The sequence below is a fragment of the Callithrix jacchus genome, chromosome 11 (genome assembly GCF_049354715.1).
Source record: "Callithrix jacchus isolate 240 chromosome 11, calJac240_pri, whole genome shotgun sequence".
NCBI lineage: Eukaryota > Metazoa > Chordata > Mammalia > Primates > Cebidae > Callithrix > Callithrix jacchus.
In genome coordinates, this window is record NC_133512.1 from 73630419 (window position 1) to 73652767 (window position 22349).

Here is a 22349-nt window from a genome sequence, read left to right on the forward strand (position 1 = left end):
CTGCATGACATCACTGTCACTTCAAAATTGACATTTCAAAAACTGAACTAAGGGAGGCAGAGGTGGGAAGATTGCTGAGCCCGGGAAGTGGAGGGTGCAGTGAGCTGAGATCGCACCACTGCACTCCAGCCTAGGTAACAGAGTGAGACCCTGTCTTGGAAAAAAAACCAAAAACTAATCATCTGCCCCAAAACCTCTTCCTGATCTCTATTGATGCAACCACTGTTAAAACATACTCCAAGGTGCAAAGTAACCTGACTCCACTTTCTCCATATGAATATATTTTTTTTTCTCACACCTCTTCCCATTCGATTTTATCATCATCTCTAAGGTCATAAGGTTTCTTTTTCTTTTCTTTTTTCCTTTTTTTTTTTTAGATGTAGTCTCGTTCTGTTGCCCACGCTGAAGTGCAGTGGTGCAGTGGCAGTGAAGTGCACTGCAACCTTCGCCTCCCAGATTCAAGCAATTCTCCTGCCTCAGTCTACCAAGTAGCTGGGACTATAGGCGCGTGCCACCACGCCCAGGTAATTTTTGTCTTTTTAGTAGAGACGATGTTTCAGCCTGTTAGCAAAGCCTGTCTCCAACTCCTGACCTTGAGATCCGCTCGCCTCAGCCGCACAAAGTTATGTGATTACAGGTGTGAGCCACCGAGCCCTGCCAGGGCATTTTGCTTTTTAAAAAATTTTGCTAAAATACACATAACATGAAATGTACCATCTTCACCATTTTTAAGTGTACAGTAATGTTAAGTCCATTCACGATTATGCAATCACCCTACAGAACTATTTTTATATTACAAAACTGAAACTATATCCATTGAACAACTCTGCATTGGAAACCATCCTTGTACTTTGTCTTTAGAAATCTGACAACTCCAGGCACTTCATCTATGTGGAATCATATCATATTTGTCTTTTTTGTGAACGGCTTATTCCCTTAGCATAATGTCCTCAAGGTTTATCTGTGTTGTAATTCATATTAAAATTTCATTTTTTTAAGGCTGAATATTTGTGTGTGTGTGTGTGCGCACACGCACGCGCATATCAAATTTTGTTTATTCATTCATATGTAGATGGGAGTCGCTTCCACCTTTTGGTTATCATTGACTAATGCTGCTTGTGAACATGGATGCACAAATATCTCTTTGAGATCCTCTTTTCAGTTATTTCAGATACATACCCAGAAATCGAATTGCTAAATGGCATGGTAATTCTAATTTCCTGAGGAATCATCATACTGTTTCCCACATCAGTTGCACCGTTTTATCATTTTACATTTACATCAACAATGCACAAGGATTCCATTTTCTCCAGCAGCACTCGCAAGGGTCTGCTGTACCCCAGAGTCATCCAATACTTATTTTATGTTCTGTTTTTGCTTGTTTTTACTAATAGCTATCCTAGTGGGTATGTGGTGGCATCCAGTTGTGGTTTTGATTTGCCTTTCCTGAACAGTGATGTTGGCCATTTGTATATCTTCTTTGGAGAAATGTTCTTTCAGGTTATTTGCTCATTTAAAAAATCACGTTGTTTTCTTGTTATTGTGTTGTAGGAGTTCTTTATGTATTGTGGATATTAACTCCTTAACAGAAATAGATTACCTTTACTGTATTTGTAGATGTGGCCACTACTTATTGTCTCTAATATGCCACGCATTTTGCAAACACTGTAAATTTCCCTTCTCACAGGTAATCACTCCAAAAACCAGCGACCTGCTTGCCAAAGCGTTTCCCCCAGGGCTCTCTCCAGACTCTCAGGCACTGCGTAAGGAGGCTCGCCAGAGTCCGATCTACTTCCGGTGGGGAAGGGAAAAGGAGAACACCACCGGAAGCAAGGAAGGTGCTGTGTAATCATTAAGGAGTGGAGGCAGTTGGAGCTCTTAAAATGCCAGATTACCTCGGTGTCGATCAGCGGAAGACCAAAGAGGATGAGAAGGACGACAAGCCCATCCGAGGTCAGTGGCATGGGCAGGAGATCAGAGCTGGGGCGGGACTGGAGAGCAGCTGCCTTGACACCGGAGGGGAGCTGGATTCCCGCTCCTGGCTCTGCTCTAGCCCTTTTGTGCCCCTAGTCATTTAGTATGGGCGCCGGCCGGATTAACTTGCTTGCCTTCTCAGTCTCCCTCATCCACTACAAGTTCTTTATTCATCTGCTGATGGAAACTTTTATTCATTCTGAGCTCTCAGATCTTGAAGAAGCCACGCACCCTGCTTGGCCTTACAGGCCTTGAAAAGTTCTGCCTGGCGGTGCTCGGTCACCTGATCCTCTTTCCTCTCCTCCTCCTCCTCCCAGCTGTGACAGCTGGGAGCTATCACTGTGTAGCTACAATTCTGAGATGGTTTTCTTAAAACATTTATTTGACCAGATAATACACTCACAGGGTTCACAATTCAGGAGGCAGAAAAGATAACATTGGGTAAAGTCTCGCATTCTTGGACCCAGCCACTAACTTCTCCGCAGAGGCAACTAATATTGTTATTTTGCATATCTTTCTAGACATATTCTATACATACACAAGCAAGTCTGCTCATATATTCTTTTTTTTACATAAATGTAGCATGCCGTACATACTCAACATAGTGATTTTTAAAATTTTTATTACATATTAGAGATAATTTCCTGTTATGTAGTCACTTTCTCTGCATCTGCATAGTATCCCATTTTGTGGATATTCGATAATGTACTTAATTATTATTGATGGACAGCTAGACTTTTCCACTTTATTGCTGTTATAAAACAATGAATAGGCCTGGCTCGGAGGCTGAGGCCGGTGGATCACATCAGCCTGGCAAACGTGGTGAAACCCCGTCTCTACTAAAAATACAAAAATTAGCCGGGCATGGTGGCATGCGCCTGTAGTCCCAGCTAATCGGGAGGCTGAGGCGGGAGAATTGCTTGAACCCGGGAGATGGAGGTTGCAGATCGCACCACTGCACTCCGGCCTGGGCGACAAAGCGAGACAACATCTTAAAAAAAAAAAAAAAAAAAAAAGAAAGAAAGAATAATCTTGTTTATTTAACTTTTGCACAAGTACAAATTGTAGGATAAATTCTAGAAGTGGAGTTCTAATTTTGTTAGTGCCAAATTACTCTCCATGGAGATTATACCAGTTGATATTTTAACTTACAGTGCATGAGATATGCAAACCATTTTTGGATATAACTTCTTCCCAGTAGTCCCCTTTGTAGTCTCTATGCTGTTCCTCCGTTTGTTCCTTAGCTATTTTAAAATGTTCTTATGGTATTTCTTATGTTTCTTTTCTTACTCTTCCCTTTCATTTTTTTTGAGACGGAGTTTCCCTGTTGTTACCCAGACTGGAGTGCAATGGCGTGATCTCGGCTCACCGCCACCTCCGCATCCTGGGTTCAAGCAATTCTCCTGCCTCAGCCTCCTGAGTAGCTGGGATTACAGGCACGCGCCACCATGCCCAGCTAATTTTTGTATTTTTAGTAGAGATGGGGTCTGGAACTCCTGACCTCAGGTAATCTGTCCGCCTCAGTCTCCCAAAGTGCTGGGATTACAGGCATGAGTCACCATTCTGGGCCTATTAATACATATCTTGATCTTTACAGAAAAGCTGTAAGGGTAAAACTAGTATTATTTGTTTTTCAGATGTTAAACTGATGCTCAGAGATTAATTGGTTTTTCCACGGTTACCTAGCAAATATATGACTGTCTAGCACCCAGGTTATTTGATTCTCAAACTCTTTCTTTTTCTTTTGGCTTCCTATTCTTGTGTCATATCATTTTGAGGTCTTCAGCAATTATATTTGCGATCTTTGATTGCCTCAATTCTGGTGATTCTGTCATTACTGACCCATCATTAGTGATCACCGTTAGACTTTATTAAAGGAAACTGCTTCAATTCTAACCTATCAAACGTTCCTTCCATTACATCCCAGCTTTTTGCTCTTCAATCTTCATTACTGCTAAACCTTACTTGACCGGTCCCTTGATCCATGTAATTAATTAGTATCCCCTCTTATCTGGTATACTGCTTCCCTGCTCAGACTATTTCCTTTTTCCGAAGGGCACTTAGTACCTACTATTTTTGCCAGTTTCACCTTCTGCTCTCCCCTCTTTAATTCTGGGGATGTCATTGTTTCTTGTCCTTTTCTGCTCATAGGTTGCCAACATTGTTCAATTTGGAAAATCTTATTAAGTTTCTTTCAGTTTAAGCTTTCAGATCTCATCTTAGTCCTAATTGCAGTTAACTTTTTTGTGAATCTCCTATTGACTCACTTTGTTTGACATAGTGGTTATTTCAAGCCTTTTACGTGTTTCTCAGGTCCTCAGTTCAGTCTCTTTCTTCCTGACTGATGACTTTTTTCTCTCCTGAGAAAATTGAGAATCCACTTAGGAGTTCTGTTAACTTCTCTGACATTTTCCATTTTCTGTTTTAATCTTGCCGTAGAGGAAGTGGTACCAATTTTTGTCATGTGCAACCTTCCCATCTCTGTTTTTGACCTTATCCCTTCCTCCTCTGGGACTCTGTTTTCTCTGTCATACCTCTTCTATTTGTTGTCCTATGGAATATTTCCCTTTTGTTCTTGTAAACATGCTAATATTCATTTTATCTTAAAAATGAATATGAATTTTTAATGATAAAATGAATATTAGCACATGTTTATAAGAACAAAAGGGAAATATTACGTAGTTGAGAAAATCTTCCTGTTCTTTCAAACTACATTTTCTTTTTTTTTCTTTTACTGCCTAAAAGTGGTGGAAAGGACAGGCTTAGGAGTTAGAAAGACCTAAGTTTGAATCTTGGCTTTGAGTTTTTTATCTAATAATAAATTCCATGAAACTGTTTTTCTTATATGTAATGTGGAAATAATTATATTTACTTAACAGGCTTATATAGAATTAGATAATATTAATATGTATCTCTATGTATCATGGTGTCTCAGTGTATCACGGTATCTCATACAGTGATCATCTCAATTGACAGCAGCTGTTACTGTTTGTCCACAGTACATTTCTTTACTACCTATTTATTTTTAGAGACAGTCTCACACTGTTGCTCAGGCTAGAGTGCGGTGGCACGATCATAGTTCACTGCAGCTGGAAACTCCTGAGCTAAAACCATCCTCCAGCCTCAGCCTCCCTAGTAGTTGGAACAACAGGCATGCACTACCCTGCCATGCAAATTTAAAACAATTTTTTCTTTTCTGTAGAGACAGGGTCTCATTACATTGCCTAGACTGGTTTCAAACTCCTGGCTCAAGTGATCCTCCCGCCTTGGCCACCGAAAATACTGCCATTTCAGGGTGAGCCACTATGCCAGGCTCTTACTTCTAATTTTTGCACTTTAGTTTCTATCTCTATCAATCAGTTGAAACTGATCAGTAGTTTCTTAATTCCCAGATATTTAGTATTTCTCCATCCTAATCCTTGTGTTTTTGACATTGTTGAGCCTTTGAGCTGCCCTTGGTTTCTCTTGCTGAACTTTCCCTTTTATCCTCCTGCTTCTTTTCTTTCCTTCATTGTGTCTTCACATGGTTTCTCTTAGGTTTTGTTTCTGTTAATTTCATCCATTTTCGTCTTGGACTGTGTCCTCTCTCTGTGCTTCCCTAGTCAATCCTTTTAACCTCAAGCTAGCATCTGATCTCAAGAACCAGATTTCTCTCCGCCTTCTAGAATGCTGCATCAGGATATGCTGGTATGTTGGATAGTCCCCATGCCTACCCCCAGGCTCAGTAATTTGCTAAGAGCATTCACAAGACTTAGCATGTAGTCATACTCATGGCTATGCTATATCTTAGTGAAAGGATATAAAGCAAAATCAGCAAAGAGAAAAGACACATGGGGCCAAGTCCAGGAGAAACCAGGCACAAGTTTCCAGGGTTTCTCTTCTAGTGGAGTCACACAGGATGCGCTAAATTCCCCCAGCAAGAGGTAGTGACAATATGTGTACAATATTGCTAACAGGGTAGCTTGTTAGAGATTTGGCACTCAGGGTTTTTATTACGGGCTGGTCATGTAGGCATCTCTGCCTAGCACATACAAAAATTCCAGACTTCCTGAAGGGAAATAAGTGTTCTGTATAAACCATGTACTTTGTATAAACGTTTTAAGCATAGTGAACCACCTTTTTCAGTTCTGAGGATGGTAGGAACCCTCTGAAATCGGTGTTCTCAGGCAACAGCCAAGGACCAACCTTATACGTAGGCCTTTCAAAGGATAGCAATTATGCCTGCTATGGTAACTCTTTTCTGCACAGATAACAGTACCACAAACTTAAGAAAATTAAACTGAACTTCGTATCTCCCTCTGCCAACCACTCTCTATTGTGACTTCTTTTGTGTGGTATCTAGGTCCAAAGCCTTGGTGACACTTTTGAACCTCTCCCCTAAGCTTCTCACATTTAGTCATTTGCCATGTGCTGTAGATTCTTCCTCTGAGGGTTTTCTTATCCAACCCTTCCATTCTTTTTTCATTGCTACCATTTTTTTTTTAAACAGAGTCTCACTCTGTTACCAGGCTACAGTGCAGTGGTGTGATCTCAGTTCAATGTAATCTCCACCTCCTGGGTTCAAGCAATTCCCCTGCCTCAGCCTTCTGAGTAGCTGGGACTACAGGCACACACCACAGCACCCGGCTAATTTTTTGTATTTTCATAGAGACAGGGTTTCACCATGTTGACCAGGATGGTCTCAGTCTCTTTACCTCATGATTCAGCCTCATTGTAAGACTATGATGTAATTTAACCAAGATTCTTTTTTTTTTGTTTTGAGACGTAGTTTTGTTCTTGATACCCAGGCTGGAGTGCAATGGCATGATCTCGGCTCACCGCAACCTCTCGGCTCACCGCAACCTCCGCCTCCTGGGTTCAGGCAATTCTCCTGCCTCAGCCTCCTGAGGAGCTGGGATTACAGGCACGCGCCACCATGCCCAGCTAATGTTTTCTATTTTTAGTAGAGACGGGGTCTCACCATGTTGACCAGGATGGTCTCGATCTCTTGACCTCGTAATCCACCCGCCTTGGCCTCCCAAAGTGCTGGGATTACAGGCTTGAGCCACCGCGCCCGGCCCCCAAGATTCTTAATGGATGTGTTTTATGTAATGTACTATGTTTTATGTATGTACTATGAAAAATAGGTAATCATGTATATGATGTACTTTAAAAAATCTGTCTTCTTCCCAGTCAGATAAAAATTAATTGAGTCCAGGAACTATTTGATTGAATTTATATCATCATAATCTTGCTTGATTTTTGACACTAAATTAAAACAATTTGAACTGAAAAGTTGATCACTTTAGTTTGTTTTTGTTTTTTTCTTTTTAAAAAATATGTAATTCTTGTTTCTTTTTGAATCTCATGTATTGTCTGTCTTCTTTCAGCTCTGGATGAGGGGGATATTGCCTTGCTGAAAACTTACGTAAGTCCTTTCAGTGTCTACAAACAACAGATGTTTTATGTTGAAATAAAAATTGTTTTGGCTGTTTTGTTATTGTCCTTCCAAAATAATTAGAAGTTAAAAAACCAAACATTAAAAAAACAAACAAAAAATAAAATAAAAAGAAACAAAATAATTAGAAGAGAATGTCTGGCAGCTCATGGTAATCTTCACTAAATGAAGTTGCCTACCTAAAAGTTATAGAACAGATCAGAGTATTTGGCATGTCTCAGTTTATACATTATTTTAATACTATTTGTGATTAAAATGTGATGCTATATAGAAAGATATTAGACAAAATTTACACATATATTTACTATATTTAACAAGTATTACTGAATTAGTTCTGAAATGAAGTTTTAATGCATAGAAATCGAGAAATAGTTTTGCATAATTTCACATATTTTTTTTATTTGAAATGGAGTTTCACCCTTGTTGCCTAGGCTGGAGTGCAATGGCACAATGTCGGCTCACTGCAACCTGCACTTCCTGGGTTCAAGAGATTCACCTGCCTCAGCCTCCTGAGTAGCTGGGATTACCAGCACCTGCCACCATGCCTGGCTAATTTTTTTTTGTATTGTTAGTAGAGATGGGGTTTTACCATATTGGTCAGGCTGGTCTCGAATTCCTGACCTCAGGTGATCTGCCCACCTCAGCCTCCCAAAGTGCTGGGATTACAGGCGTGAGCCACCCACACCCGGCCATGATTTTCACTTTTTATCTTGTATAATAGTGGGTGTGTATTTAGGGGAAAATATTGGGTCAGGAATACCAAGCTTTGGGGTAATGATAACTATTGAAATTGAAGCTTAAACATAATTTTTACCTATAGTTTAATAAATTGTTGATGTCCTGATATTCTAACTAAACTGATCTTCATCACCTAGGGTCAGAGCACTTATTCTAAGCAGATCAAGCAAGTTGAAGATGACATTCAGCAACTTCTCAAGAAAATTAATGAGCTCACTGGTATGTATTTTTTAATTCCCATTTTCTTTAAATGTAATGTGTTACTCCTTCATGATTACAGATTTTAAAAAAATCATTATCCTTCTTTTCTGTTAATAAATTAGATCTCATTTAACCATATCTTTCACTGCTTTTTACAGTCGGGTTTAATGCTTAGGCAGTAAAGAAACAACATCATCTTTTTTTTTTTAATTAAAAAAAATTTTTTTTTTTTTTTTTGAGATGGGTTTCACCATATTGGTCACGCTGGTCTTGAAATCCCGACCTGGGGTGATCCACCCACCTAGGCCTTGCAAGCATGAGCCACTGCGCCTGGTAACAACATCATCTTCTAAGTAAGTCATGTTTCTATTGGTAAAAGCCCAGTTCAGGGCCGGGCGCGGTGGCTCAAGCCTGTAATCCCAGCACTTTGGGAGGCCGAGGCAGGTGGATCACGAGGTCAAGAGATCGAGACCATCCTGGTCAAAATGGTGAAACCCCGTCTCTACTAAAGATACAAAAAATTAGCTGGGCATGGTGGCGTGTGCCTGTAATCCCAGCTACTCGGGAGGCTAAGGCAGGAGAATTGCCTAAACCCAGGAGGCGGAGGTTGTGGTGAGCCAAGATCGCGCCATTGCACTCCAGCCTGGGTAACAAGAGTGAAACTCAGTCTCAAAAAAAAAAAAAACCCAGTTCAGTAAACTTCAGTTAACAAGTCAAAAAACTTTTTTAAATAAAAATAAGATCTCACAACATAGCTTTGCTTGAAGTAATTGGGCTCTTTCCTTGCAGCTGGAAACTTTTTGGTGGAACTTGAATGATAAAGTTTTATAGTATTAGCAAAAATGTCAAATGTGGCATTACATTTTTGGCTTGAAAACTACTTTAGGGCAGGGCAGTAGTTTTTAGCTGGGGTCCTTTTGCCCCACCTCCTACCCCCTCCCAGAGGACACTGGGCAATGTCTGGAGACATTCTTGATTGTCATGACTTTGAGAGAGGGCGGTGCTGCTGGCATCTAGTGGTGAGAGGCCAGGGATGCTACTAAACAGCCTGTAATGCACACAGCAGTCCTCACAATGAATGATTCAATGCAAAATGTCAGTAGTGCTGAGGTTTAGAAAGGTTATTTTAGGAGGATGCATTACATTTTAGTAAATTTTGTCATCTTTCTCTAGGTATTAAAGAATCTGACACTGGCCTGGCCCCTCCAGCACTCTGGGATTTGGCTGCAGATAAGCAGACACTCCAGAGTGAACAGCCTTTACAGGTTGCCAGGTATGTACGGGTGCTCTGTGGCAACTTACCTTTGTCTGTCTTCAAGCACCTAATGTTAGAGTCTCAGGGATAATGCAATCGTTCATAAAGAATTTTTATTCCAAATTCCAAGTAAATAAGCCTTTCTACAAAACTGTGTGGGGTTAAAATTTTATGACTTAAACAGTTATTCAAAAATACATGAAAGTATAATCATTTAAAAGATTTAAATAGGCCAGGTGCAGTGGCTCATGCCTGTAATCCCAGGAGTTTGGGAGGCCGAGGCAGGCAGATGATGAGGTCAGGAGATCAAGACCATCCTGGCCAGCATGGTAAACCCTGTCTCTACTAAAAATACAAAAATTAGCAGGGTGTGGTGGTGTGTGCCCATAATCCCAGGTTCTTGGGAGGATGAGGCGAGAAAAACACTTGAACCCAGGAGGCATAGGTTGCAGTGAGCTGAGATTGTGCCACTGCACTTCAGCCTGGGTGACAGAGTAAGACTCTGTCTCAAAAAAAAATAAATAAATAAAGAGTTAAATAGTTCAATAATAATAGTTGTATTTCCCAATTCCTCTTCCCTAAAGACACTCATTTTCTCCTTTTTTAACTGATTATTTTGATTTTTGCCTTGATGGATCTATGGATATTGCTATGTCTTGTGTATTGTAGATTCCTACTTTTTGATTTTTTAGTTTTAGGTATTATCTTTTGGCTTCCCACTATGGAAGATAAGGATTTTGTTTTGTTTCCTCTGCCTTCATTCATCCTGAAGGCACACCCTTTCTATCACCACATCCTCCTGATCTAATTCTGTTATAATTTTGGTTAGATCAGTATTCTGTGTTTATATGATTATGGCTATGTAAACACTATTCACAAAGAGCCAAGTGGTGAGCAGTGATTGCTTTTCCTTTCTTGCACCACTATTTTTTGGTTGTTATAATGTCTTATTTCTTCATTTGCCTGGTTTTCTGTGCATATGTTACATACTCAACCTCCCACCTTCTCTTGATTGTCTAAACTGCTCTTCAGATGCATCAGATCTGTTAGTTTTCTCCCAGGGATCCCTCAGTTGCGTCTGGTGTTCTCTCAGTTTCATTTTACTTAGGTTTTTCCCAGCATTTCTTGACCGGCTTTGGTATGGACCATTTGCCCTTCATGCTCTTTAATGACAATCATTGTCTAACTTCTGTATCCTGGAGATCACCCCTTGCCTCTCTCCTGTTGCTTGTGTACTGTTAGTCTTTCTTCCTTAGTTTCCCTACACCCTTCTTTAGGTCTAAGACATCCTCTGGTAGCTTCCTGGAAAAGGGTCAATTGGGAAGTAATATTTTGAGACTGTATATATCTGAAAGTGTCTTAGCTGAGTATAAAGTTCTTTTCCCTTCAAAATTCTGAAGGCGTTGTTCTGCCTCCCAGTGTTACGGTAAAGCCATTCTGATCCTCAGTCCTGTATATGTGACCCGTTTTTCCTCTGAAAGTTGTAGAGTCTTCTCTTGCTCTATTTTGAAATTTCATGGCAATGTGCCTTGGTGTTGGTCTATTTTCATCCATTGTGCTGGGCTTCCTTGTCATTTAGTAAGATAGATCTTTTTGAAACCATTTGTTAATTTATTTCCTTCTATTTTCTTGGTCCTTTATTCCTGAATTTTCTTATTTGGATATGGGGTCTCCAGGATTGCTCCTCTAATATGCTATTCTTTCTTTCCTGTTTTTCTTTTTGCCTTTTTACTTCCTATGAGCTTTTCTTTATCTTTGAATTATTCTGTTGATTTTTTTTCTCCCATTTTTCTTCTCGTAGATTTTTAATTTCTCAGGTAAAAAACTGAGGTTTTTTTATTTCAAGGATCTCATTTTTATTCTTTCATTTGTGTGTGTGTTGGATGTTCTGTTCTTGTATCATGGTTGTAATATGTTCTCATCTCTCTCTCTGGAAATTAATACAGCTTGACTACCCCTTACTGGAAATGCTTAGGATCAGAAATGTTTCAGATTTTGGATTTTTTAGATTTTAGAATATTTGCAGTATACTTACTGGTTAAGGTATCCCGAGTGCAGAAATGGAAAATCCTGAATGCTCCAATGAGCATTTTCTTTGTGTGTTGTCACCAAGAAACACCAGGGGATTTTTCTAGGTCCTACTGTTCACTGCATAGAAAACCAGTCACTGAGATAACAATTTAATCAGTCTGTTTCCCTGACCAACTAAAATTAGGGGTTTATGTAGGAGGGAAGAAATGTGACAAAGTGTAAGAAAATAGGAGCTAGGGAGGGATAAGGAAGCCACCATAATGATTAATTAGGGGTCTGGCATCTCATTGTCTTCATGCTGTGATCTGGTGAGTTTCAGTTCTGTGATACTTTTTTTGAGAGCCTGAGGGTAAAACAAATGTAATTTCTAAGCTTTAAAAATAGAAAAATCAGTTTCTATGTTTATCCAAAAAACTGTCTTTTGGGCTATTGGGTCAGTTTCAGTGTCATGTTGGTGCTCAAAAAGTTTTGGATATTAGAGCATTTTGGATTTGGAATTTTTAGATTTGGGAGGCTCAACCTATAACTTTGCATGTTTGCTTCCATCAACGTGCTTTTTCCCTTCTTTGCTTATTTGGCCTTGGTCTTTTATGATAGATATCTGGTAATCTTAAATTTGGGCCTTGGTTTTGGTGGGAGACCAAAAGAGTGACAGCTCTAAATTCAGTAGTGAGGGATGTCGATCCTGAGTTTCATTCTAGGTGATCTGGTGGGGCTGTTTAGCTGGGGGACCTCCTGTGTCACTGTCTTAGGACTTTTCATTTGGATAGTCAGATTTCCCAAAGAATTTATTTCAGTCTCCTGTTGTCTCCAATCTCCAGCATTTTGGAAGAACAGTGGAGAGAGGGTGCTGGGGATCTTAGTAACTAGTTTACTTATGTTTACTCATCCTTCCTCATTCACTGCCCTCCCCCAAATTTTCAGTAGATTTGCTGCCCCCGCATGCCTTTTACTGCTAGTATTCCCTCTGTTTTACTTTTTCCAGAGCAGGGTCTGCAAACTTTATAAAAAGGTAGTAAATATTTTAGGCTTTGAAGGACAAGAAACAAAATTGGGGATATTATGTGGGTACTTACCTGACAAGAGAGAAAACAAATTGTGAATGTTCATCTTTAAAAACAAAGCTGGTTTTGACATGCAAGTAATTTGCTGTCCCCTGCTCTAGAGAGTAAACCTGTGTAATTTTGTCCATATACAAGGGAAATATAGACCAGGCAGTGTGGAGAGGCTCCTACAATCTGACTTCTTAATTCTTCTATTTTAGAAGCCATGGGTCTGCCCACCTCTCCCAACCTCCTGTTCAATTTTCTAGGGATACCTAATGCCTAATGCCATTTGTCTGAGCCTGAGCCCTTGATGATTTTGGGTCTAAATCAAGGAGATACTTTGCCTTCCCCATTGTCTTTTAAGATTTAATTTTCTTGTTTCTGCAAAGTCATTTACTACCTGAACTTGGGCTTTCCAATTACCAAAATTTAATTCCTGTGTTCATGTCCTTTTTAAACTCTATGGTTTTAGTAGCTGTGTTAAGGAGGCACAAAAATAGATGCATGCGTTTAGATTGTTGCCTTCAATCACAGGTCCCTTGGAGGTATTTTTTGTTTGTAATATGATATGAGGTAACACTTTAACTTAATTTTTATTTATAACTGAATAGCAATTGCTTGAATACCATTTCTCTGCAGACCTGAAATGCTATCTTTACCATAATCTAAATTCCAGATTTGTGTTGTCTTTTGGATTCCCTATACTGTTTTACAGGTGGATATGTTTATTACTGTTAGATCAGCATTTAATTACTATAGCTTTACACATTGTTTTGATATCAGAAAGGGCAGTTCTGTCTTTTTTTTCCTCAAGCTATTATTTCCTATACGTCCCCCTTTTTTGTTTGTTTGTTTGTTTGTTTGTTTTAAACTAGCCCAAGACAAGACTGATATTTGTTTGTTCTGAGATGGAGTCTCACTATGTTGCCTAGAATGGTCTCGAACTTTTGCCTCAGTCCCCTGGGTAGCTGGGATTATTGGCATGTACCACTGTGCCCAGCTAGGATTGCATTTAATTCATAATTTAATTTGAAGTAGACTTGTTATTCTTCAAAATATATATTTTTTGGCTGGATAAGGTGGCTCGTGCCTATAATCCCAGCATTTTGGGAGGCCAAGGCTGACAGATCACCTGAGGTCAGAAGTTCAAGACCAGCCTGGCCAATATGGCAAGACCCCATCTCTACTAAAAATACAAAAATTAGCTGTGCATGGTGGTGGGTACCTGTAATCCCAGCTACTTGGGAGGCTGAGGCAAGAGAACTGCTTGAACCCAGGAGACAGAGGTTGCAGTGAGTTGAGACTGCACCACCACTGCACTCCAGCCTGGGTAACAGAGCAAGACTCCATCTCAAAAGAAAAAAGCTACTGGCTCAGTTAAAAAAAAGAGAAAAAGTAGCAACAACAATATAAACAGATTTAAAGTATAAACTCAGGAAAAGAATGAAAACACATTTATTACTGAATTTGATGTAAGACAAGATAACCATTTTTTATAGGGAAAATAAAAAGAGCAATATAAGATATACTAGAACATCACTAATAAGGAATATAAATTACAGAAATCAAAAAATGAGAGAAATTCTTAATGATGAGATATTTGGGTTTGATTTTTCAGGAGAATGTTTTTGAAATTTTTATGGCTTGGCTAAAGCTAAATGGACCTCGGGAATTGAGCATAGAAAAGGATCTTTAACAGTGTCCCAGTTTCTGCAGTTCTAGTTTATACCTATATATTCCATGTTCAGGATAGAATCTAGTTAGCTGAATTTATTATTAGTGGTTAGGTTCCTTACACTAATCAAGCCTTTTGCTGTGTTAGGTGTACAAAGATAATCAATGCTGATTCGGAGGACCCCAAATACATTATCAACGTAAAGCAGTTTGCCAAGTTTGTGGTGGACCTTAGTGATCAAGTGGCACCTACTGACATTGAAGAAGGGATGAGAGTGGGGTAAGATTTCTATTTACAATAAATGCTTTTCTTTCACTAAGGATACCGTTTCATATTCACATCCTTGGCTTTGTAGTAAATAAATAAACTGAATTCCTTGGAATACCAAGGGATAATTAATAATATACTGTAGTTAAAAATTCTTTCTTCTACATCTGCTTCCTAACTTCCCCTCAGCTTCCCTGACTTCCCCTACTCCCACTATTTATTATGAATGGCTTCAAATTTTAGACTTGAGGTTACCAGTCCATTTAAGGTAACATGGTATAGATTGGGGGAGTACTTGCTTTAGGTTAGTTATGATGCTAAGTGAGTTAATGTCTATAGAATACATAATGATTCACTCAGTAAATTAAAAAAAATCTCCCCTTTCTCCTTGAGTCAAGGGTCTAGTTGCTGTTGGATAGGTTGTTTGCCACATTAGGCTTATAGTTTAGTATCCTCAGTTTTCATGCTCTATTTCTCTTTATATAACCTCTCTTGTTAAAGTATGGTTTTGAGCAGAAAAAACTAAACATAAAAGGACATTGAAAGCTCAAAGAATGTATTAATGACTATCTCTTTTACTTCCTTAGTGTGGACAGAAATAAATATCAAATTCATATTCCATTGCCTCCTAAGATTGACCCAACAGTTACCATGATGCAGGTAGGAAACTATGGGAGGGAAAAGGAATGCTATGGCTTTTTTTTTTTCACATCTGCAACATTTATTTTTTAAAGGAATGGATTTTGAGAGAAAACAATGTGGCACAAGAATATGGAATAGAAAATAAATACAAATGTAGGCTATTTTGCTAATTGTTTTATAGCCACAACAAACTAGTAAAGAGAATACCCTGTACAAAACAAAGTTTCAAACATCAAGGTGTTCCCTTAGCAAGGCTGAAAATTTCAGTCTCTGGTATTTGGAATTTAGGCTGCAGTCCTTGTTTTTGGATGGATCACTGGGTGTGTGGCACAACAGTTCATGCTTTTTTTTTTTTTTTTAAATGAGATGGAGTCTCACTCTGTTGCTCAGGTTGGAGTACAATGGCCTGATCTCAGCTCAGTGCAGCCTCCACCTCCCAGGTTCAAGTGATTCTCCTGCCTCAGCCTCCCGAGTAGCTGGGATTACAGGTGTGCACCACCACGCCCAGCTAATTTTTGTATTTTTAGTATAGATGGGGTTTCACCATGTTGGCCAGGCTGGTCTTGAACTCCTGACCTCAGGTGATCCGCCCGCCTTGGCCTCCCAAAGTGCTGGGATTACAGGTGTGAGCCACCACGCCCGGCCTTTTCAGTTCATGCCTTTAACCAGATTTGAACAGAAGAATGGCCACTTGGCCCAGGTAGAATTAGATGAAGTGTTTGGTTTCATGTGTCACATAACTACTGAAGTTCCTCCCCACGATGCAATGCCAGGTAGGATTGTACTTCTTATCAAATTCCTTCTTGATATGAGCCTCAGTGTCCTTCTCTATGTTGTATTTCTCCAGCGCCTGAGTAGCGCACTCCACCGAGTCCTGTTGCATCTCTTCCGACGTGTCCGCATTTTTGATCACGGCCTTTCAATCGCACATGGTTACCGTGGAGAAGGGGGCTGGCTCACAGCAACAGTCTCCTGGAGGAGGTGCTAGCACTGCTCAGTCACGGCTTGAGCTGCTGTCGCTACCGAAGCCGTGGCGCATCTCGGCTTTTTTTTTTTTTTTTTTTTAATTGAGATGGAGTTTCACTTTCGTTGCCCAGGCTGGATTGCAGTAGCGCAATCTCGGCTCACTGCAACTTCCACCTCCCAGGTTCAAGCAGCTGTCCTGCCTCAACCTTCCAAATAGCTAAGATTATAAGCACCTGCCACCATGCCCTACTAATTTTTGTCGTTTTAGTAGAGACAGGGTTTCACCATGTTGACCAGGCTGGTTTCGAACTCCTGACCTCCAGTGTTTCGCCCACCTCTGCCTCCCAAAGTGCTAAGATTCCAAGTGTGAGCCACAAAGCCCGGCAGTATTTTTTTTTTTTTTTTTTGAGACGGAGTCTCACCATGTCTTTACTAGTTTGTCTTTCATTCATTAGTGTCATAACAAGTAATATAGCAAATAGTTCCAGGGCACCAGACAATGTATTCAATTTTTATTAAAATTCTCACTTGTTGTGAGTTTGATTTTTCTTTTAAGGGATTGGGTCTCTTCTGTATTTGGACAGTATCCAAAAAACCTATGACTATATGTTATACATTTCTGTCCCTCTCTTAGGTGGAGGAAAAACCTGATGTCACATACAGTGATGTTGGTGGCTGTAAGGAACAAATTGAGAAATTGCGAGAAGTAGTTGAAACCCCATTACTTCATGTAAGTAGCTGAGTGTTATAATTTCTTTGTATAAAGATGTCTTTTGTATATTGAGCACTAAAATTGCTTGTATATTAGATGGCTTTTAATATTTTTGAGAGGGTGGAGAGAGGAGGTGGAGAGAGTTGGTAAGTTTTAGGGAAGAGCAAGCAAAAACGATTGAGTGGTCAAGTATATTTCAAAAAGAAAGATCTGCTGTTTACAGTGACAGAGGTGGCTCAGTGTAACCTTTAGCAATGTGTTAAATATGTTACAGGCTATTACAGAAGAAACTGGTTCTTCAAGTGAAATTGAGAAGAAAGGGGCTTATATTGAAGCAGGTTAAACTTGGGTGGATAATGGAAAACCAAGATATTGAATACCAGATAATAATTATGTTCTTTAAACATCATAATTTTTTTAAAATTAGGAAAGTATTTTAAAACTGGATAATAGAAGCACTTTTTAAAAGCCATTCAGTCTTATGTGTTGATCTGAGTCCAGTTTAGAACTTATGTCTTAGAATAAGTAAAATTTCTTATTTAGATCAAGTATGTAGACTGTGGACTTAATAGTTTTGATTTAAATATTAAAGTATGGTTTTCAGGATAAAAGACTAAACATAAAATTACTTTGTTGATGTAGAAGTAGACCTATTTTTGTTATGCAGAAGTGGTAAGTGTAAAAATTGTGTCTCTATCACAGCCAGAGAGGTTTGTGAACCTTGGCATTGAGCCTCCCAAAGGTGTGCTGCTCTTTGGTCCACCCGGTACAGGCAAGACACTCTGTGCACGGGCAGTTGCCAACCGGACTGATGCGTGCTTCATTCGAGTTATTGGATCTGAACTTGTACAGAAATACGTCGGTGAGGTAAAGTAAATTTATCATAGTCAAAGAATATTTAGGCCTATATAAGATTTGTACAGTATGAATGAAAGTAAAAATGGCACTTCTGCATTGGGGGATCAAGACATGAAATTTCTCTTTTCTTTTTTTTGAGATAGGGTCTCACTGTGTTACCCAGGATGGAGTGCAGTGGCGTGACCTCAGCTCACTGCAGCCTCTACCTCTCTGGGCTTAGGTGATCCACCCATCTCAGCCTCTCAGGTAGCTGAGACCATGGGCACATGCCACCACGCCCAGCTAATTTTTGTATATTTTGTAGAGAGGGTTTTTGCCATGTGGCCCAGCTGGTCTCAAACTCTGGGATCCATCTGCTTTGCCCTCCCAGAGCCATCACGCCCAGGCTGAGACCAGAAATTTCTTGATTGTAGTTTAGAAGCCATCTTTGTGGTTGTTTGGAAATAGGTAACCACTTAAAATTTTAACCAGTATGCCCCCCGCCATGACGACATTTTCTACAGATGTGGCTTTTCTATGGAAATGCCTGGTACATGAATTCTTTTACTTCAGGGGCATTATTTTCAGTCCTAATGAGAAAGTGAGAACATAGGTTGTCTATATGCATGTAGACATACATATACACATATATATGTATTTAGAGAATAAGTCTAGGGCTACATGTATTGTATCTGAAACCTGTTGATGATTCGTATACTTAGTAAGAATTAGATAAGGAGCTGCAAGAGTTGAAGTATCTTTTTATTTCCTAATTAAAACTTAAGTCAAATTCAATGATCAGGAATTCCAAGTGATAGATCAGATGCTTTTATTTACACAAGTTTTACTGATTAGAATGGTTCCTTTATTCAACTATTAATTCAACCTCTTCAGATCTGAAACCTATTACTATTTAATAGAGAATCATGAAAATGACTTACTGTTTCAAGGCTAGCAAAATTAATTTGATGGACTGGGGAGCAAACTTCAGTCTTTCTAAAAAAGTTTAGGTGGGCCGGGCATGGTGGCTCATGCCTGTAATCCCAACACTTTGGGAAGCAGAGGTGGGTGGATCACCTAAGGTCAGGAGTTCAAGACCAGCCTGACCAACATGGTGAAACCCCATCTCTACTAAAAATACAAAATTAGCTGGGCGTGGTGGTGCATGCCTGTAATCCAGCTACTCAGGAGGCTGAGGCAGGACAATCGCTTGAATGCAGGAGGCAGAGGCTGCAGTGAGCCAAGATCGCATCATTGCACCCCAGCCTGCGCAACAAAAGCAAAACTCCGTCTCAAAAAATAAAAATAAAAAAAAGTTTATGTAATAATGGGTGACGATACTGTTAGGAATAAATATTGAAATGTTTGAAATATAACTTTTTATTGTATTTTAAAATATTTTAAAGCCAATTTTGAATTACTAAATCATTTTTCTCATTAGGGGGCTCGAATGGTTCGTGAGCTCTTTGAAATGGCCAGAACAAAAAAAGCCTGCCTTATCTTCTTTGATGAAATTGATGCTATTGGAGGTGAGAATGATACATTAGAGACCTGCTTTAGGATTCGGTTTCATGAAAACTCTAAAGTGACATGTGTTACAGTTCTGATCTGTTAATCTCGTACAGATTTTTAACTCCAACTCTTCTGTGAGCTCTGAAACACTGGCACCACAGATCTAATAAATCTAGTACACTAAACTGTAAAGGCAAGAAGCAGCATTATATACCATTGCCATTTCTCAAAGCCTTTATTTCTGTGCTATGGGTTGAATATCCATTAGCTGAAATGTTTGAGAATAGAAGTGTTTTGGAATTCAGATATTTTGAATTTTGGCTTTTGGAGTATTTGCAGTATACTGGTTGAGTATCCCAAATCTGAAAACCTGAAATCTAAAATGCTCTAATGAGTATTACCTTTGAGCATCATATTGTTGCTCAAAGTTTCAAGTTTTGAAGCATTTTGGATTTTGGGATGCTCAACCTATATCCGATTTCATTCACACAACACCTATTTCCACAGTTTAAACTACTAAATTGAGAAGTATCATCTCCTAATGTCATAAGAAAGCACTGGGGCATAATTTAATTGGTGGTGGTTTTTCTTAGTGCACATAAAATAATGTTCTTGGCTTCACAGATTTGATGAAATACAGTATTAGCCATGAAATTTAGAGAAATTTATTTTTTTGAGACACAGTCTCACTCTGTTGCTCAGGCTGGAGTTGAGTGGTACGATCTCGGCTCACTGCAACCTCTGCCTCCTGGGTTCAAGCGATTGTCTCAGCCTCCTGAGTAACTGGGATTATAGGTGCCTGCCATCACACCTGCCTAATTTTTGTATTTTTAGTAGAGACGGGTTTCACCATGTTGGCCAGGCTGGTCTTAAACTCCTGAGGACAAGTTATTTTATTTCTGAGCCACAGTTTGCTCATCTTATAAAGGGAATAATTCTTGCGTTGTGTATTTCATGAATTTTTGAGAGGTTCAAATTCAGTAATCGAAAACACTAAACTGTCTCATAGGCAATTTAAAGTATGTTAAGTAAATCTGTGATAAATACTTTTGAAAACAAAGATTCACTTTCTAATTAGTTTTGTATAAAGCAGGCTGTTTTTACAGGATTTGCTTCAAAGTGGGATGTGCACCAGTGCCTGGGGGCATGCTTTGAGCTGAGATTGATGGTACTTTCAGGTCATGCATAGCGTTACTCTGAGTGGACCTGAAAAGCTTATCGTTCCTTTTGTCTTAGGGGCTCGGTTTGATGACGGTGCTGGAGGTGACAATGAAGTGCAGAGAACAATGTTGGAACTGATCAATCAACTTGATGGTTTTGATCCTCGAGGCAATATTAAAGTGCTGATGGCCACTAACAGACCTGATACTTTGGATCCAGCACTGATGAGGCCAGGGAGATTGGATAGAAAAATTGAATTTAGCTTGCCTGATCTAGAGGTAACAAAACCATTTCACTTTAGGAAAGGGATTTTTGAAGTTTTTTCTTCCTGTGATGTTTTTTCCATTTTAATATTTGTAAATTCCCTCATTTCTAGGGTCGGACCCACATCTTTAAGATTCATGCTCGTTCAATGAGTGTTGAAAGAGATATCAGATTTGAATTGTTAGCACGACTGTGTCCAAATAGCACTGGTAAGTAGAAAGTTCTTGCTAATATTTGCTGGTCTGTCTGCTCAGGCTGTTTAATTAAACCTGTTTATTCACTTTTTGTTTGAAAGGTGCTGAGATTAGAAGTGTCTGCACAGAAGCTGGTATGTTTGCCATCAGAGCGCGGCGAAAAATTGCTACTGAGAAGGATTTCTTGGAAGCTGTAAATAAGGTCATTAAATCTTATGCCAAATTCAGCGCTACTCCTCGTTACATGACATACAACTGAACCTTGAAGGCTTTCAAGTGAAAACTTTTAACTGGAATCCTAACCTTATATAGGCTTGTAACCACCACTTCACAAAAAAGTAAATGGCTTCAAGATCGTATGTTTTCGTATCTCTTCTTATAATATAATAAAAGGTGATCTCTAATGTTATTAGACAGAAAAGCTTGTGAGAATATATTTTGACTGTTTCTTGACCCACTCCTATTTAAGGGTTTCACATCATATAAAGTGCTTGCTTAGATGGTTTATATCCTAGGCATATGCTGGCTGGGTGCTCTACGTATATTCTTATTGTATCCTCCCATCTGTCCAGTGACGAAGATCATCAAATGGAGCTTCATTTAATGGATGCAAAAACTTTCCTGCTTACTTGTAGTGTCAAAACTGGGATTCATGTCCAAGTTCGTTGGCTTATTACCTATGTTCCTATTATCCTCTTCTGCCCCTCATCAGGGTAGCTCACCTAGGCATATGACCAAATGCCTTATGATAGTCTCCCACCACCATGCTGAATAATAAAAGCTCTGTCTAAACCTTTTTTAAAGTAGAAGAAACACTGGATGTATATGTTAAGTGTTGCCATTTTATTTCAAATTAATCAGGAATAATTAGTGAATTTTAATGAACAGTAAAGTGGTGCAATAAAGCAGAAAGAACAGCCAGAGGTGAACAAGTAGGAAAATGAAAAAAAAGTGTGTACCTATGATTTAATTTAGAAAATCTGGAATTGGCTTCATACAGAAAATGATTGCTTTCATTTTATAAATTAGTTTGGTAAAGCTTCAGTTAGACTTCTGGTCTACAGTGAGGTATTTTAAAAATAAAGATTATATTAATTAAAAATAAAGATTATTAAAATCCTCAACAGAGCTCTTTAAAATTGTCTCATGTGTAACCAACATCAAATCCTATCTTCTACCACAGTTACCCCTTCCCTCAATGCCAAGACCAAAGCACAGTAATATTTTTATTGAAGTTCAGTATTCATAAATAAGTTCCAAAATAGTGAGAATTGGATACATTTTAAATTCACAATAGAAAAAGCTGACAACATAGAAAATGCTGTGTTGCATTGAAATACTTAAAATTATGAAAGTTTTCAAGAAATTAAAGCCCTTCATTCATAAAATCCAACCACATTCTTGATTTTTCATTTTTATGAATGGGATCAGAAACAG

At 39.1% G+C, this 22349-nt stretch overlaps 1 protein-coding gene and 1 pseudogene across 1 annotated transcript; one reads left to right on the top strand and one right to left on the bottom strand.

Annotated features, from left to right (window-relative positions):
- The first annotated feature begins 1815 nt into the window (after positions 1–1815).
- PSMC2 (proteasome 26S subunit, ATPase 2) lies at positions 1816–22036 on the top strand. Its single transcript, XM_002751682.8, has 12 exons — positions 1816–1953; positions 7344–7381; positions 8287–8368; positions 9524–9623; positions 14505–14636; positions 15212–15284; positions 16867–16962; positions 17647–17811; positions 19223–19310; positions 20530–20732; positions 20831–20927; positions 21014–22036. Exons 1-12 carry the CDS (start codon positions 1884–1886, stop codon positions 21169–21171), a joined length of 1302 nt encoding a protein of 433 aa, XP_002751728.3. The 5' UTR covers positions 1816–1883; the 3' UTR covers positions 21172–22036.
- On the bottom strand, positions 15861–16308 carry LOC108592885 (dynein light chain 1, cytoplasmic pseudogene; annotated as a pseudogene).
- Positions 22037–22349: the final 313 nt, after the last annotated feature.

Coding starts and splice junctions, on each gene's coding strand:
- PSMC2 (XM_002751682.8), top strand. CDS start 1,884: ATGCCAGATTACCTCGGTGTCGATCAGCGGAAGACCAAAGAGGATGAG. Junction 14,637..15,211: donor GAAGAAGGGATGAGAGTGGG/GTAAGATTTCTA, acceptor TTACTTCCTTAG/TGTGGACAGAAATAAATATC. Junction 20,928..21,013: donor ACTGTGTCCAAATAGCACTG/GTAAGTAGAAAG, acceptor TTTGTTTGAAAG/GTGCTGAGATTAGAAGTGTC.